The sequence below is a fragment of the Phodopus roborovskii genome, unplaced genomic scaffold (assembly GCF_943737965.1).
Source record: "Phodopus roborovskii unplaced genomic scaffold, PHOROB, whole genome shotgun sequence".
Classification (NCBI taxonomy): Eukaryota; Metazoa; Chordata; class Mammalia; order Rodentia; family Cricetidae; genus Phodopus; species Phodopus roborovskii.
The window spans coordinates 127087-142865 of record NW_026125506.1 but is presented as its reverse complement, the minus strand read 5'-3'; the positions used below and the strand labels follow the sequence as shown (position 1 = coordinate 142865).

At 41.2% G+C, this 15779-nt stretch overlaps 1 protein-coding gene across 4 annotated transcripts in view; it reads right to left on the bottom strand.

The window, feature by feature from the left end:
• Golga3 (golgin A3) overlaps positions 1-14792 on the bottom strand; it is a 40915-nt gene extending 26123 nt beyond the window's left edge. Inside the window, exons 1-7 of one of the 4 annotated variants that reach the window (XM_051176384.1) lie at positions 12714-12802; positions 11795-11848; positions 9801-10100; positions 7167-7439; positions 4111-4223; positions 1681-2327; positions 1023-1134 (exon numbers count right to left, since the gene is read on the bottom strand). In XM_051176384.1, the coding sequence (XP_051032341.1) occupies positions 1023-1134; positions 1681-2327; positions 4111-4223; positions 7167-7439; positions 9801-9918 (1263 nt within the window). In that variant the 5' untranslated portion in view covers positions 9919-10100; positions 11795-11848; positions 12714-12802. Of the gene's footprint in view, positions 1-1022; positions 1135-1680; positions 2328-4110; positions 4224-7166; positions 7440-9800; positions 10101-11794; positions 11849-12713; positions 12803-14427; positions 14497-14527 lie in introns of those variants that run through there. The other 3 variants (XM_051176382.1, XM_051176385.1, XM_051176383.1) reach the window with 3 other exon arrangements.
• Between the last annotated feature and the right edge of the window lie 987 nt (positions 14793-15779).

Here is a 15779-nt window from a genome sequence, read left to right as displayed (position 1 = left end):
AAACCCTGTCTTGAAAAAACAAAACACACATATAAAATAAGCCAGGCATGGTGGCAAAAGCTTGTAATCCAAGCCATTGAGAGGGACAGACATGAGAATAAAGAGTTCAAGGTTATCCTTAGCTCCATAGCAAGTTAAAAGCCAGCCTAGGCTACATGAGAATTGTCTCAAAATAATAGATAAAGTTTCACTTAAAAGAGTAAACCTGAAAATTAAGGAATGAAAAATCATTTTTAAAAAAATTAATGTTATGTATGTGTATGTGTGTATACATATGAGTATCCACAAAGGACAAAAGAGTATACACGAGTGGCAACTGTGAGCCACTAGTTATAATAGATTCTACGAAACAATCTTGGGTCCTCTGGAAGAGCAGTAAGTTTTCTTAACCACTGGTCCATTTCTCCAGAACCCCCCCACCCCAATAATGAAAACAAAATATAGTGGAATTATTATCAGACAAAGCAGATCCTGGACTAGCAAGACAGCTCAGCAGGAAAAGTCACTTGCTTCCAAGAATGATGCCCTCAGTTTGATTCCCCAAACCCATATGGTATAAAGAACAAACCACTCCTGCAAGTTGTCTAACCTCCACACACGTCACAGTATGTGCACATCTACCCCTACCACACACACAAACACAAATAAGTAAATACAATAATCTTTAAGAATTAAAAAAAAAAAAAGCTATTAAAAAGTAAATGCAGAAATCATTGCAAAAAGTACAATGGGGACAAAATGAAACTTTTTACTCTATCAGAGAAATGTAAAGCCATAGGAGAAATTAACTATCACAGACTCTCATACCTATTTAGGACATGTTCTTGGCAAATTCTGATGGAGACAAAGGGAAAGAATGAGTCATAAATCAACCAACACAACTTATGTATGAGACCAACACACCCTGCAAACAAAAATGAGTAGCATGAACAACATGGCTGACGAATTACACTTAAGGAGCTCTATAAAATTACGCACAGCAAAGATATACAGATTTGGCTTTTTAAAGCAACATCCATTACCTGAGTGGCTTCTAATGACAAAGCTTCCAGCTGTCCTTCAAGTCTCATTTTTTCTTTAAGAACCTGCAGCATTTCATCCTGTGTTTCAGCAAGAGAGCTCTCCATGGACACACTAGGGGTTAGAAGTAGAAAGTCAAGAGATGAGAACATAATAGCTGTTAGCCCTTTATCCCTCCTCATATTGTCCAATTTCTACATACCCCTTCTACTCCTCCAGTTTTTTGGATCTTTTTTTTTTTTTTTCCTTTTTATAGATAAGAGTCCTTCTATTATGTAGGAAATACCCAGGTCCTCTGTGACCTGAAACTCCCTATGTGGTCTAGACTGACCCTGAACTTAACTAATCTCGTCCCCTAAGTGCTTGAATCATACACATGTACCACTAACACCCAGCTTTCTCCCAGATTTCAAAAACCCTTAAGCAGTGAATTGAATCTTATGCCCATGCCTCCCGAAAGAACATGCTCTAGAAACAGCAGTTTGTAAGCACCTGGGATATCTTAAAGAGATAGATCTACATAACATGAGAAGATGGATGCTTTTTGTTCTACACAAGTGGTTTAGAGCTGACTCTACTTATAAAGTGACAGAGTTCAGTGTAGGTGAAAAGTTAAGGTAAAGATTGAGGTGCATTAGCAAAAAACACATGCTATTTTACCTGCTACAGATGCTGTCTCTGCGGCTCTGTACTTCCCCATTGACTTCCTGGTTCTGATCCTGGTGGTGGGCTGCTGCAGCCTGTAGTACATCCTTAATTGAAGGAAATTGGCCCAGGGCCTCAGCAGAAATCTCCTGGCCATCAACCATATAAGCTGCTCCAGTCATGCCCACATTAGCCAGGACACCACAGGCCCTTCTTGCAGAGAAGCTGCTGTGTGAGGAGCTGTCACTTTCATTTCCATCAGCTTCCGACACACTATCCCCAGCCAGTGAGGCACTCTCTACACGATTATCAGTCTCAGATGATGGACTAACCTCAGACACAACTGAAGTGCTGCTTCTACTCTGTTTCAGGGAACCTCCAACAGTATCAGCAGTGGAACCAAGGCCACTAGAGTCACTTGAATCTTCAGTTCTATAGTCAGCCAGAGACCGAATCTTGCTTGATTTGGAACTCTTTTTCTCCTTAGAATGTGCCAGCAGCCCTAAGCTGCCTACCTTGGGCCCTCGAGGAACACTGGTGCGAAGGAAGGAATACTCTTTTGTCACAGCTACAGTACTGGCTCTTGGCAAGTTTTCTGGATTTAACATGAGCTCAGGATCAAGTGTACTAAAAAGTTTCATTTTTGTTGCAGGTTGACTGGACTGAGAAGAAAACAGAAGCATAAAAATATGATTAAGATTAGCCAGCAGAGTGGGCTGGAGAGATGGCTCGGTGGTTAAGAGCACTTACTGCCCTTCCAGAGGACCCGGGTTCAATCCCCAGCACCCACATGACAGCTAATAACTGTCTGTAACTCCAAGATCTGACATCCTTACACAGACATACATGCGGGCAAAACACCAATGTACATAAAATAAATAAGAAAGAAAGATAAAAAAAATTAGTAAGCAGTATTCTAAAACTGTCATCCAGAAAGCATGAACATTCTTTCTACTAACGGCAGTCTACTAGACCCTTAGAATGTTGGGGGTTGCAGCAGATCTTCTAATTCCGTTTCTCACCACTCAAGTTGCATCGAATAACCAGACTTGACCATCCCTGAGCCTGAAGCACACCCTTTAATGTCCATCACTTGAAAACATTTTAAAGTAACATCTAACTTTCTTGGCAAAACTTTTCCTGACTATCATCCTGGTTAGTTTCTCAGAATCAGAAAAAAACATTTTTTTAAAGTTCTGATAAATTAGGTCTACTTTTAGTTTAGAAAATATTTTAGTTTTGAAATTATTCAAAAGGTAATGAGCATCTTTACTGCTTACACATTCCTCAGCAAAGACAAATGGTACTCTTTCTTGTGGGGTGAGGAGGATGTTGACAGATGATCAAGAACCTTGTGATTCACCTTGCCTCCATCTTGGTACCAGGATAACTGTGACACAACAACTATCTAGGTGAAACTCTTGCTCCATTTTAAACATTGTTTATTATCATTTTAATTCCCAGCTTTTTTATCATTTTTATTTTTGTTGCAAGTTATCTTTTCCAAGTGATCATGGAATGATAATTAATGGTTTTCCCATTAAATAACTATAATAATAAACAGATAATTTTCTAAAGCCAAATTATACCTAATAATGGTTTTCAGTTGTCTTTTCAGTCTTCTAAGACATCATCAACCTGCAAATAACACCAATTCTCCTGTTTGTTAGTGTCTCTTACATCACTATACTAACTAGAAATTCTACAATGGCCCAAGTAAAATTTGGGATAAAGGAAAAACTCCAGCTATGTATGTCAATATTACTTTCTTTAAAAATTATTCTTATTTTACCTGGGCCGTGGTGAGGCATGCCTTTAATCCCAGAACTTGGAAGGCAAAGGCAGGTGGATCTTTGTGAGTCTAAGACCAGCCTGGTCTACAAGAGCTAGTTCCTGGACAAGCTCCAAAGTTACACATGGAAACCCTGTTTCGAAATATATATATTTAATTTTATGTATGTATGTATTTTGCCTATATGTATATCTGTGAACCATGTGCATGCCTGATGTCCTTGAAGGCCAGAAGAGGCTGTTGTATGCCTTGGATCTGGACTTACAGAGGATTGTGAACCAGCATGTGGATGCTGGAAATCAAACCCAGGTCCTCTGAAAGAGCAACAAGTGCTGTTAATCACCGAGCCATCTATCCAGCATAACTTTCTCTTACAGGAAAATTTCAATCCTGTCATTCTACCAAATTAATGTAATCCCAGGGTAGGGACACAGGTGAGAATAATGAACATCCCAAAGGCTGCAGTTATATACATGTGAGCACTAACTGCTAGAAAAGGACACACAGGGAAGGAGTGAGAGATGGAGAAACTAGACAACTCAGACTGGACTGACAATCGAGGTAAACAAGGACACTATGTTTAGGAGCAGACTTGCTCAGAACTCACGCAGAGGAAACAGCACACAGCCCAGACTCCAATCCAAGAGACTCACCCTCTCCCGATGGCGCTTTACTCGGTACTGTATCAGTTGTTCTTCCAGGCGCTTTCGTGCCTGCAGTCGGACCTGCTCCTCCTCTTCCAAGGGCAATGAAGAGGCAGTGGAGCCTGCAAGGGAAATGACCATTGAGAGGCTGATAGGGAGCAGGGTACAGAGAGTTAAGTTGGTATTCACAGATTGGTTGTTTTAAATTTAATCACCAGTATGTTTTATCTTGTAAACCACACACAGCCACCTGCACTTCATGACAATTTCCAGACCTAGAGAAAACTGAGAGCCACAGCCACTGAATACAGATAAAATCTGCCTTACAAGTGCCACAATGGGCCTCTTCTCATAACAAAAGATATATTTTCTTATGAAATTACATTCATATATTATCTCAATTGCTACAGTAACAAAACATAACACCATATAAAAACCAAGAGCATATTAACTATATTTATTCAAACATTATTTAATAAATAAAATCAAGGCTCTGTCTTTGAGGGCAAAGAGAGGGCTACATTGGTTTCCTAACAAATGAGCTCAATCTAAAACTCATATTCAAGGATAGTAAGCACAAATGGAAACTTTTAAACCAAAAAAAAAAAAAAAAAAAAAAAAAAAAAAAATGATTTAAAATAGTTAAAACTCAACCTGTTGGGGAGCAGGTGACCTAAAGTTATTGCAGTTGCAAACCCAAGACAGCCACCAGGGCTGGGTTTATGGTTTTAATACTAATAACCAGAAGATGTGTCTGTGAAACATCAGCAGAGAACTAAAAGGTCAAAAAAGAGGACAAATGCATAATTTCACTATCTTTTACATATATCACCCTCTTCAGACATGGATTCTGAAGTAGCAACAGTTTTAAAAAGAGCATTAAAAAAATCTTTAAATTATAGACAGCTACCAAATTCACTGTGGTTAGCAATCTGTGCCCTGACTTTTCACAGAAGCTACTGTCATTCAAGTGGGTTGGCCATATGCATGACAAATTCAAAGGTTATGGTCATTGCACAGATGCCACAAATCAGTAAGCATACCTGGGTTTAAAAAACACTAAAGCTCCATGACAAGCTGTTTGAGACAGAGCTCTATAAGAACAGATCCATACATTGTCATTAGCAAGGTGTAAACTCCTTACATCTGGGCAAGTAAGATCAAATATGTAAGTTCATCTTTAAAATACATGAATATATTTATTTATTAAGAATGCATAATTCTATCTGTCTATCTACCTACCTACCTATCTGAGCCCTGGGAACATACAAATTCCAGAGCATGCTTGTAAGGTGAGGGGACAACTTGCAAGAGTCATTTCTCTTTCCATAATGTGGGTCCTGGGAATTGACCTCAGATCCATGGGATTAATGGCAAATGCCTTTACCAATTGAGTCATCTAGTCACATCCTAAATTTCTTGAATTAATTATTTTTATTTTCTATGTGTATGGGCAAGTATATGCTATGTCATGAATGAGGAGGTCATAGGACAACTTTGTAGAGTTAGTTCTCCCCTTCTATCTTTACATGGAACCCAGAGACTCAAATTCAGGTCATCAGGCTTTGCTTCTTTATCCACCAAAAAAAAAAAAAGTCTATTGATGGGAGATGTCATTCTGTATATGTTTCTCAGACTGGTTAATAAATAAAGCAATAGGAAAGGAAGATAGGAGGGACTAGGAGACAAGGAGGAAGAGGAAGTAGTAAGGAAGAGTCAGGATGGAGAGCCTGGAGAGAATAGAACCACCATTCCTCTGCTCTCGGTAAGACCACATGGAAATACATAGAAATGGGTTAATAATTAAGATAGAGCTAGCCGATAAGAAACTAGCACCTGGCCAACAGCATAATATCAAATACAGAGTCTCTGTGTGTTAACTGGGGCTGGCGCGGCGGCAGGACAAGACCAGGCGGCGGGTGGAAAAACCGTACTCGTTACAGTCTATATACTGTAGTTGGGGGAAAGTGTCTTCACTAGTTACTAACAAAATATTAATGACCTGCTTGATTCACAGAGAAGCAAGCTTAATGGCCCAAAGACACATGTACCAAGATTGTAGCTGTTATACTGCCTATTATGGACAAGCATTAGAATGTATCAGGAGCCGGACGTTGGTGGCACACGCCTTCTTTAATCCCAGCACTGGGGAGGCAGAGGCAGGTGAATCTGTTAGTTAAGGCCAGCCTGGTCTACAGAACAAGCTCTAGGAAAGCCAGGACCATACAGAGAAATTCCATCTCATTAAAAGTAAAAGAAATACATCAGGTAACAGGGAGCTGCCAACACAAATTTCCGTGGGTAGTGGGGGAGCCACAAAATAAAATGAAATGCTTTAATCTTGTAAAATTATTTAAACAATAGAATCCCATTTTAAAATTACCTTTAAAAAAGTTTTATTTTTAAGTGTGTGTGTGTGTCTGTCTGTCTGTCTGAGTGAAGATAACCACAGATGTAAAAAGAGGGCATCAGATGCCCTGGGGCTGGGGTTACTGATGTGGGTGCTGGGAACCAACTCTGCAAGAGTAATAAATGCTCTTAACTGCTGAGCCATCTCTCTAGCCCCTAAAATTCCTTTTGTTTTCTTTGATTACAGGGGCCTTGCTAAGTTGCTGGGCTGGCCTCAACTTTCAATCTTCCTGCCTTAGCATTTCACAAGTGGCTAATTACAGGTACATAAACTTCACTTTTAAAGACAGTGATGAAAAATGTGGGTATGTTTATATAAACATGCAAAGGATCTTGTGAGAATATGGTTTACCGACTTAAGAGAAAACTCTTGCCTGTTTGTTAGCTACCCATGAAGAATGACATATGAGGTGTCTTTGTCAGGAAATCTGACTGTTGCTAGTATTGGATGGAAGAAAGTTCCAACACCCAGATGTACTTGCACTCTTTAAAGGGAAACTACACCATTAAGATGCATCCTTCTGTCGCCTGCATTGAGTACTAAGATAAGACAGGACAAGTCAGGACTGCTCACACAGGAGCAGTCAGGCACTGATTCCAAGTAGAAGATGTTGATAGCAAGGGGTGGTAAGAGTCCAGAGGGAATGGATGCTTACACAGTTGCGTTTCTTGCATGGGAAGACTGAGTCTGAGAGACTGCAAAGCTTCTTTTCTAACACTGCCCTCAGCACTAGTTCCCTGAGACTTCCTTAGGTTGTCATGGAAACCATCCACACCTGCAGAGCCATCAGGTCCCACTGTGCTTGCTGTGGGATCAAGAGACAACGGAGGGTCTGGGAACTGCCCATTCTGACAAAGGGCCTCCTGGCTGGATCTATCTGGACTTCCTCCTTCCCTAAAAATTCTGTTGTTTTCCTCAATATTGGCACCTGGAAAGAGAGGTAAAAGTGTGTTAGACTGCATTTGAAAAAGGTTAGGTCATTTCCAGACATATGGCTATATGTAAATCCTATGAGCACAGCTTATCCACATTTTACAAGTGTGTCTTCTCTGACTCTCAGGAAATAGGTTCCATACCTGTCATGGGGCAGGGAGACTTGGGGCAAAGTCTCATGTCCTCACCTGAAGTTAGCCTCACCTCCATATTATGACTGTGGTATGTAACTCATGTTTCCTTCCTACTTATGTTAGAAAACAAAATTTAAAAATCTTTGAAAGTCTATTTTTTTAAGTGTGTGTGTGTGGAGGCAGGCAGAGGCTTAAAACAAAGCTGAGAATTTTTCAAACACATACAGGTGACAGCAGGGCTAACCAGAGCCCACGCTTACATTTTCATGCACTGGTTTCAAAGTAAATTCAGAATATGTTCTCTTCCAAAGAGGTACATAATCACATCAGAGTAATTCTGCAAAAGTGATGAGTAAGGATTAGGTATTATAAAAACTCTATTCACAAACCAGGTGTGGCTATTCATGCCTATAATCCCAGCACTTGGGACATACAAGCAGGAAGGTCAAGAGATCATGATTTATATATATGAGATATACAGGAGATTTTAGGAAGGCCTGGGCCCTAAGAGACTGTACCTTAAAAACACTATAACCTAAGTTTACCCATAAGGACTCTGCTCATGACCCAAACCCAGCCTCACGTACCACCATTATTGTACAAAGAACCAAAACACAGTTCTTCCTCAAAAGATAAAGACTTCAAAATTAAGTCAAATTTAGATTTTCTTCTGCCTTCCCCTAGTGGGTAAACCATTTATCACTAAGGAAGAAGGGAGAGTCTATCCTAAGGAATTGCCAGGCTCAGTGACCTAAGATCTCACAGACACTAATATCAATAGTACCAAGAACTATCCAGAGGGCATGCTGGAAATTCCACACCTCCACACCCCCTTCTTCTTCTACTTATTTTATTTTTTTGCTCATGCCAAAAAAGCAGGGTTGTTATTTACAAATTAAAGTTCTTGCTTCTTGGGGGCTGAAGAAATGGCTCAGAGGTTAAGAGCACTGACTGTGTCATAGAGGTCCTGAGTTCAATTCCCAGCAATCACAGGGTGGCTTACAACAATTTATAATGAGATCTGGTGTCCTCTTCTGGTATAAAAGCATATATGCAGGCAGAACACTGTATACATGATAAATAAAATCTTTTTTAAAAAAAGTTCCTGCTACTCACTGGCATGCCTCCTTGAAAATGAAATCATCAATGACCAAGACATGTTTGCTATAAGACACAGATGGCCCCACACTGCCAGCTTTACTAAAGGTGTCCTTTGCTAAAGGGAACAAGGATTATGGCCCCACACTGTCACCCTTTATTAAAGGGTGCAGGTATTCTGCATTTCAGATACAAGTTACAAATGGCTAACACCACTTTCTGATGTGTAGACTGTTAAACAAAATGAGTTTTGAACAACATACTACACCTTAAACAAAATCTAAAAGCAACAAGATCCAATATGTATGAAGACTTTGTTTCCAAAACAAAATTATCACGATGGATAGAAGACAGAAATGGCTGCATCCACTTACTGGATGTTCACTAGGCAGTAGGTATTGAATCAGGTCTTCACACATGTCAGGAAAATATTCTATCACTGAGCTACATTCCAGCATTTTTGGCACATTATATACATCACTCCTTTTAATCCTCACAACTACCCTATACATAGGCTCCATGAATCTTCCTTAGTGGTAGATCTAAGATGTGGTTCCATGCAAGAATCCATTCTCAGGTATGAATACCAGTACCTGCCTCACCCACTGCACACTAACTTCTTGAACATCATTTTAAAAGACCTGCAGTGTAATTTCTGTTAGAGAACTAGTACATAATAATCTATCTTTTTAAAGTGCATAGTGCATTCCTAGTTCTTGATTGCATCGGGTCTGGGAATCAACTGTCAAACAACCCAGCAGCTAACAGAGAAACATGATTCAGGAATCCTAGACCACTCAGTTCCAGTTATTAGAACTCTGGCACCCAATCAACCAGAAAGATAGAATTTCAAGCACTAATAATAATTCACCAGTGAAGACCCACAGAAGCCTTCAGGAAGCAGCTCTACTGTTGACCATGGTACATATCCAAGTGGCTCCTATTCTGTTAACTATAGACTATGCTTGATCTAAAGTTAGGACCAAATGAAAATATTTATAAGATAACTAAAACACTCAGAAAATGAAAGTTCACGCTCCCCCGCCCCCCTCCAAAACACAGGCTGATCACATCTTCTTGAAAATTAAATGCTAGGGCCTAAAAAGAATGACCTGTTGACTTACTCTGAACTTTGTTTGGTTGGTCAGGAAGTAGGGCCAGTGAGTCCAATGACTCCAGTGAGGCTTCAGGGCAAGATGAAATATCATTGCTAGACTTGTCTTCCGCTGGTGCACCATCCATGGTCAGGGCAATCCAGACTAAGAAGACTCTGAGGAGCGAGAAGTGACTCTGTAGTAAGTTTGGTTTCTGCCATCAGCAACAGCCCAGAGCTTCTAGGAAGGATCCTACTCTGTTTTCCATTTTCAGCATAAGGTTAATGTCTCATGTATGGCTTGAAGTCAATCCAAGTAATATCATGATTCCTGATAAGGGGAAGAAAAAAATCTATTATGAAACATAATTTGTTAGATTTCAAGTAACAGTTACAAGGCTCCCAACTTGTATAGAAAACAAACACAGATTTCCATGCCACAAACCATCCTTGAACACCAACAACATCCTAGGTCTTGAGGGTAAAATATCAAACCAGCCACACCTTAGCCATAAGGAACTGGGTGTCGCTCCTGGTGTCATTTACAGGAAGTTCTACCACAAATGATTTTTCAAGGTTTTAAAGAGCTTGTAATCTGTTGTAGTTGAGCGTGTGCTGAGAAACTGAACTTTAAATTTTATTTACATTTAATCTGATTTAAATAGCTATTTGTGGTCAACAGCTTATAAACTAGACAGACGTGGCTGCTCATAAAACACCTGCAATGGCCATGCCCAAGCCCAAAGGAAATTCCCCCTCTGTAAGTTATACAGCTCAGGTTGCCAAAAGGATGAGATGACAGTATGCTAGATGGGGAGATCCAGAAGGGAGATTCAAGGACACACATAGAAAGGTAGCTAACTTAGAAAATAGGCAGAGAGGGATCTTACGGCAGGTGACCATCTACCCTTCCCTATTAGGAGAATCAGTAGTTTTCTGACCCACTACGGTAGACTAAGTTTAGGAAAATACAACTTCACCTTGAATCTGGCAATTAGTTATCAACTCTGAGGTGTGCTGATGATTTTGCTAAGTCATTTCCTTATCAAAAGGTAAGATTTAAATATGAGTTTCCAGGCATACTTAGGAATATTGGTATCTATGTTCTTCAGAATAAGTTCCCTATTATTCTTTCTGTGCTATGCTTAACATATTTCATGGCAAAATAACCTACATCCTGAGCTTACAAAGCACACTTGAGCCAAGTGTGGTGGCATACGTCTTCGTACTCAAGAGGTTATCAGGTGGATCTTGGAGTCTGAGGTCAATCTAGACTCCATAGTGAGTTTCAAACATTCCTGGGCTACAAGTTGAGACCCTTTCTCAAAAACAAAACAAAACAAAATCAAAATTCACAGCGAGGATTTACAGGGAAGAAACTTCACACACAAGGTGTGATGCTGACTTGATAGTAGGGATAGCATACTGACACCTGTCACTGCACACATGTCCTTTGAATCCATCTGTCTTCTGTGACTGATGACCACCTGTGATGAGGGAACCCACCACTGATATGGTCAGTTCAACTTATCAACATAGCAAATGACTAGTATAGGTATAGAATATGACAAATACAAAAAGGAGGACAGCTAAGAAACAGTGAGACTATTCATAAAGACAGACATTAGTTCCGCTGATGATGTAAATTTGACAGCAGATGTACCAGGCTGTCACAAGCTAGAGATCATCACATATTCCCCTCTTTATTCCCTTTACTCTGATTTTGTGCTAAGTAAGACACATGATTCCCATGCAGTCCTTCCTCCTTTCAGAGAAGGAATAGTACAGACCTCTAGAACAGGGGATCCCAACTACAACTGACTGATTAACTCGCTTAGATGGCTCCTGTTCAAAATCAGCTAGCTACTCCTTAAGTGGTTCTACAGACAATATTTCTGGACCATGCCAGGAGTTGGGCTTCTGACAGCAGTCCTGCATGAAGGGCAATAAACTGACATTTACTGTCTACCATTGGTCTCCTTTGAATTTTGGTAAGCATGACTCAGTCATACAGGGTTTCATTACCTCAGACTGCTGACAAGGGCAAGTCTCTGAGCATCAAGGAAGAAGACGATCCAGCTGGGGTGGGGGTGAGGAGAGGCACAAAAAAGCTGTTTTTGTAATACACACATTTGTGAGTTTAAAAAAAAAAAAAAAAAAAGAGTTCATTCTCATTACAGTTATCCTTTTTTTTTTCATTTGTTTGGTCAATTAGGTTTTTATAATGTGTATGTATGTGTGCATCCTCAGATGACATTCACTTTGTTTTATTGAGACAGCATCTCTAACTTACCGTGAGTTCGTCAATACTGGCTGGTCAAGGAGCCTGTTTCCACCTCCCCAGTGTTGGAGTTACAAATGTAGACTACCTTACCTGGCTTTTCTATACAGGCTTTGACAAAGCATCAAAGTCAAGTCCTCATGCTTGTATAGCAAGCACTTAACTGACTAAGCTATCTTAGCTATCTTGATTTGTTTGTTTGTTTGTTTTAAAGACAAAGGCTCAATATACAGACCAGTATAGTCTCCAACCCAGGTAGATCCTCCTGGTTCCACCTTTTGAATGCTAGGATTACAGTCCTGTATAACTTCACTTAGGTTATAGTTTTTTTTTTTAACCACATGCATTTCCATTTCTAGATGGCAGAACAAAGATACCCAACTTTAGCAGTTCACCTAGACACATTGATACTACAATCTCAGATACAACAGGTCTTCAAGCTTTCCCCAGAGTCCATGAACTTGGTCTACAAATAATAGCTACCCTATTACTGAGGTTATCATCAATTAGACAAGCATAACCAAAGACAAAAGAGGACTTCCCGAGGATGTCTGCTTGATGACATCAAATAATAACAAATATCACTCTATATAAGTAAAAGCAAAGTTCAGCCTCAGGTACAGCAAGGACATAAGTTACAGGTTTTGAGTTAAACATGTTTACCTCAAATCCTGACTGTTCTTCCATTTGGCTGTAAGGTCTCGTTAGACAGATTTCTGAGCCACACTTAGCTTATTTTCTCATCAACAAAAACAGAAAGAAAATGAATACAAAGTTTTGGTAGAATGGACTACAGTAAGATATAGGATCTGAAAAAGAAAAAAAAAAAAGGAAGAAAAAAGATATAAAATCTGTCCATGCCTTGAATACACAGGTGCAATTATTTCTTCTTTCAACAGCTGTTCAAAATTGATAGTAAAAGCCAAATGGAAATTATATTCTCACTTGAAAAATCAATTTACCCAAATCCAGCTACTTTTAAATCTGAGTATCATCAGATGACTTTCATTTCTTATGATTCTCTTTTCTGGGGAGTAAGGAGTAGATAGACTTCACCACCGCCGCCAAATTGTGTCTGTGTTTATGTGTTCACAGTCACTGGTGTGTGAAGGTCAGAGGACAGCTTATGATAGTGGGTTCTTTCCTTCCACCATGGGGTTCCCATAGAACTCATAGTGTCAGACTCTAGAACCTTTAAACACTGAGCCATCTTGCCGATCGGCTTTTGGGTTTTGAAACAGAATCCAGTATGTAGCCTGGACCTCAAAGTAGTGGAAGTCTTCCTGTCTTGGCTTCCCCAGAGCTGGTATTTCAGGCATGTGCAACTACACCCAGTTTTTTCCTTTTCATTTAAGGTACAATGTAGCTAGGAGCTACTAAACGGTTATAAAAGCAAAGGCCATGATGCATCTATAAATGGTTTACAATGCCCCACTGACAATAAAATACAAACCTCTTAGGTAGCCTAAAACAGAGATCACTTTTATGTGGTTCCTGCTTATGTTTGCACCCCTCACATGCTGTGCCTTTTTTCATTACCTGGCATAATAGCACCCAGAAGTACAAATGACTCTCCGTAGTGTCTCTATACTTTTTTGTTTGCTTATTTGACAGGGTTTCCTCTGTGTAACAGAGCCCTGGCTCTCCTGGAATTAGCTTTATAGAGACCAGGCTGGCCTCAAACTCACAGAGATCTGCCTGCCTATGCCTCCTGAGTGCTGGGACTAAAGGTGTGCACCACCGCGCCCAACTGGGACTTCTTGTTCACTCTTCTGAGAAATACTTTCAACAACTGCACAGAAGCTTCTTATCATGGAGACCTGCCTTGGGCCAAAAGTCACCTTTTCCTCAGACCTAACAAAGCTAATCCTCTCAACAACTATTTTGAGTTGTCAGTATGCTTTCAACATAAAATGGTGAGAACAGAGACCACAACACAACTGTATCCTAGGACCTGTCACAAACTGAGCCTCTCCTTCCACAGACATTCAGAAAGCGCCTGTGGAAAGGGTGAGCTGTTCACTTAGCTCTCTCCAGTCACTGACTCTACTGTCCATGTCAGCAGCACCGTGAAACACCTCTGAGCACCAGAACCGAAACAATAAGTCCCCCCACGAACTGAACGACTTGCCACCATGTCACACTCGCCATCAACTGCAAAAGGAGAAGACTTCAAACAAGCTGACCCAAGCAGCAGTAGCACACGCTCTCAGGGCCGACCGCATCCCATGAGGTGCAGGGGGAGCCCCTGCGTTTACCAAGCCGGTACTGACACGAGCTGCGAGGCAGGCTTCCAGCCTGAGACCCTAGAAGGAAGAGCTTACTAGCGCTGCCCCAAAGTCTGCGCGACCCTCCCCGGACCCTGCATCAGTCTTACCGGCGCATGCCTCTCTGGGCGCGGCGCTGCCCGCCCGGCCAGTCCCACCACCGTCCACGACCCCAAGGCCACCTCAGTACTAGACCCACACAACCCTCACCATCAGCGGCCCAGCCCTGCGGCTCCGGTAGGACGTGGCCGTGCGAGGGGCGGGGCGCAACAGGGCACCAGTCTCGGGCAACCCCTCCGGAAACAGCCTGTCCGCGCGGCTTTCGTTCCGGAAGAGAGACTGTCAGCGGCAAGAAGCCACCTTCAAACTAGGGTCGATACGGATCTCGCTCCCGACAGAACTGAGGCAGACTTCAGAAAGCGACCTTAAATTTTTGTGGGCCCTCCCCTCAGAGAAACAACTTCCAGCTAACAAGACCAACTCACTCCAAAAAAAAAAAAAAAAAAAAAAAAAAAAAAGTTAAGCTTCCGGCGGCAATGGCGCAACCAGGATTCGCCCGTCTACCGCCCCTCGCAGCCTTCTGACTGGTGGATAAGTGATCCACGTGGTCACGTCCCAGAGGGCGTGGCTCGCCCGCCCGACACCGCCTCCACGGTGGTACAGGAGATTACTAGTGTTTGGATACTTAGCTTGTGTTGTGCAAGCGATATCCATCCACGTCAGACCCTGTGCCACGCGACTGCAATCCTAGCATAAGGAAGTCTGAGGCAGAATATCACAAGTTCAAGGCCTGACTGGACTATAAAGTAAGTTTATTCTTAAAAAGGTCTAGAATGAGCCTGGCGTTGGCACATACCTTTAATTCCAGCACTCTGGAGGCAGAGGCAGGTGGATTTCTGTGAGTTCGATGCCAGCCTGGTCTACAGAGCTAGTTTCAGGACAGGGTCCAAAGCTCCACAGAGACACCCTGTCTCGAAAAAAACCAAGCAACTTCCCCTTCTCCAAGCCACATTTCCAGCCACAAATAAAAGTTACCGTAGCTTTATTAAAATATAATTGACTTACTATAAAATTTGCCCCTGTGTACAATTTGATCATTATTTCAGTAAATTTGCAGCTATACACCCATTTCTACAATCCCGTTTTAGAGCACTTTCATGGGAGTGGCTCTCATCCTCTCCTTTCAGCCATGGTCACCACTATGCTGTTTCTGAGTGTGCTTGCCTAAATACTGCATAGAAATAGGACTCACATACTATGTAGCCGAGACCCAGTCTCAAAAAAAAAAAAAAAAAAAAAAAAAAAATGAAATGAAAAAGGCTCATGTACCATGTAGCTCCGAGTACTTTTTCAAGATGTAGCCATGTTGTACATGTTTTAGTGCTTCATTTCCATTGCTGAATAATATTCTATTTAGTGGATATTTCCCCCTTAGTTTCTGTACTCATCAGGCAATGCACAA